General features: G+C 49.7%; 1 protein-coding gene; it reads right to left on the bottom strand.

The window, feature by feature from the left end:
• Positions 1-344: 344 nt before the first annotated feature.
• On the bottom strand, positions 345-659 carry CHC_T00004706001 (hypothetical protein). XM_005716142.1 is given in 2 exon segments: positions 345-389; positions 390-659. The coding sequence occupies 1 exon segment, from the start codon at positions 657-659 to the stop codon at positions 390-392; it is 270 nt and encodes an 89-aa protein (XP_005716199.1). The 3' UTR covers positions 345-389.
• Positions 660-1,260: the final 601 nt, after the last annotated feature.

The following is a 1,260-nucleotide window of genomic DNA, read 5'->3' as shown; positions in this document are numbered from 1 at the left end:
CCCTTTTCGGTTCTGCACGAGGGTGCAGTAGTTAGTGTACACGTAGTTGTCTGTAAGTGATGGTTGCAGGTCCCATTCTTTGCGATGCACGCATCGCGAGTCCTAGACGTTTCCGCGGAAAGAAAAAGGAAACAAAAAGAAAGGTTTCTATTGCAATTCCTGAAAAAGATTGAATACATTACAGTATTGGGGTGTGACTGTACAGTATAAACCTTTCGGGCCGGTTGGCGCCAAGACTTGGGTTCAACTTATGACCTGAACAGTATGCAAGGGTATTGTTGCAGGTTGGTCTCCCGCAAGCGCGTATAGCAGAACAGCCGCCGCGAGCTCAGTAGCACTCTCGATTCTGTAGTACAAACAAAACAGCACGTAGTTTAACATTAGAGTAGTTACCACGCGACAGCACAATCGGTAGCGACACAGTCATGCAGCGACGATGGCAACAGCGACAAACCAGTCACACAGCCGTCACAGTCGCGGCAACGGATCAGTTGCCTCTTTCTCAACACCCCCTGATGTTGATGATGTCCTCTATTTTCCTGTGGGTGTTTTCCTCTCTTAAATGGACGCGAGGCTGCTCCAATTCTACACTCTCCCAGGTCCGACGCCCCTTCACGCTCTGCATTCCCTTTTGACCCGATGCTCACACGCTCATTCATCCCGACACCGACACTCCTCACACACGACCGCTGAAACCTCTTTGTTACTCCCACGCCCGTCCCTCGGTGCTTCGTACGCGCCCGATCGCTGTAGCGGCTGACGAGTTCAATTCGAGATGTACCGACATTGGCCTGCGGCCTGCGGACAGGGCGTTTTGGTATGAAATCGGGACACCTGCCGCGCAGTGTAAGCTCACTGCCACGACACAGACGGTGTAAGCCTTCCATAGACCGCCCGGCATGCGCAATTGCAAAAGTACACCGCTGCGAACAGCCGTTTGGACAGCATCACCCCGTTCCCCTCACAAAGAGAAGTGAGAAAAAAAAGAAACAGAAAAGAAAAATTTATTACAGAAAGAAAAAGTTCAGCACCAACCCGTTCCCCTCACACCCCGTTCCCCAAAAAAAAGAAACAGAAAAGAAAAGTTTATTACAGAAAAAAAATTCAGCACCACCACGTTCCCCTCACACCCCGTTCCCCTCATAAGGAGAAGTGAACACGTGTACTTTACTACTTTACAGAAGAAAGAAAAGTTCAGCACCACCCCGTCCCCCTCATAACCGCGATTTCGGGTTGTTTTTTCATTTTTGCTTTTTGCTT

Source organism: Chondrus crispus, genomic scaffold, assembly GCF_000350225.1.
Source record: "Chondrus crispus Stackhouse genomic scaffold, scaffold_242, whole genome shotgun sequence".
Taxonomy (NCBI): domain Eukaryota; phylum Rhodophyta; class Florideophyceae; order Gigartinales; family Gigartinaceae; genus Chondrus; species Chondrus crispus.
Note: the sequence above shows the minus strand (reverse complement) of the source record. Positions and strands in the feature narration are given on the sequence as shown.

Bases quoted from the DNA above. Each gene is read 5' to 3' on its own strand.
- CHC_T00004706001 (XM_005716142.1), bottom strand. From the start codon at position 659: ATGAATGAGCGTGTGAGCATCGGGTCAAAAGGGAATGCAGAGCGTGAA.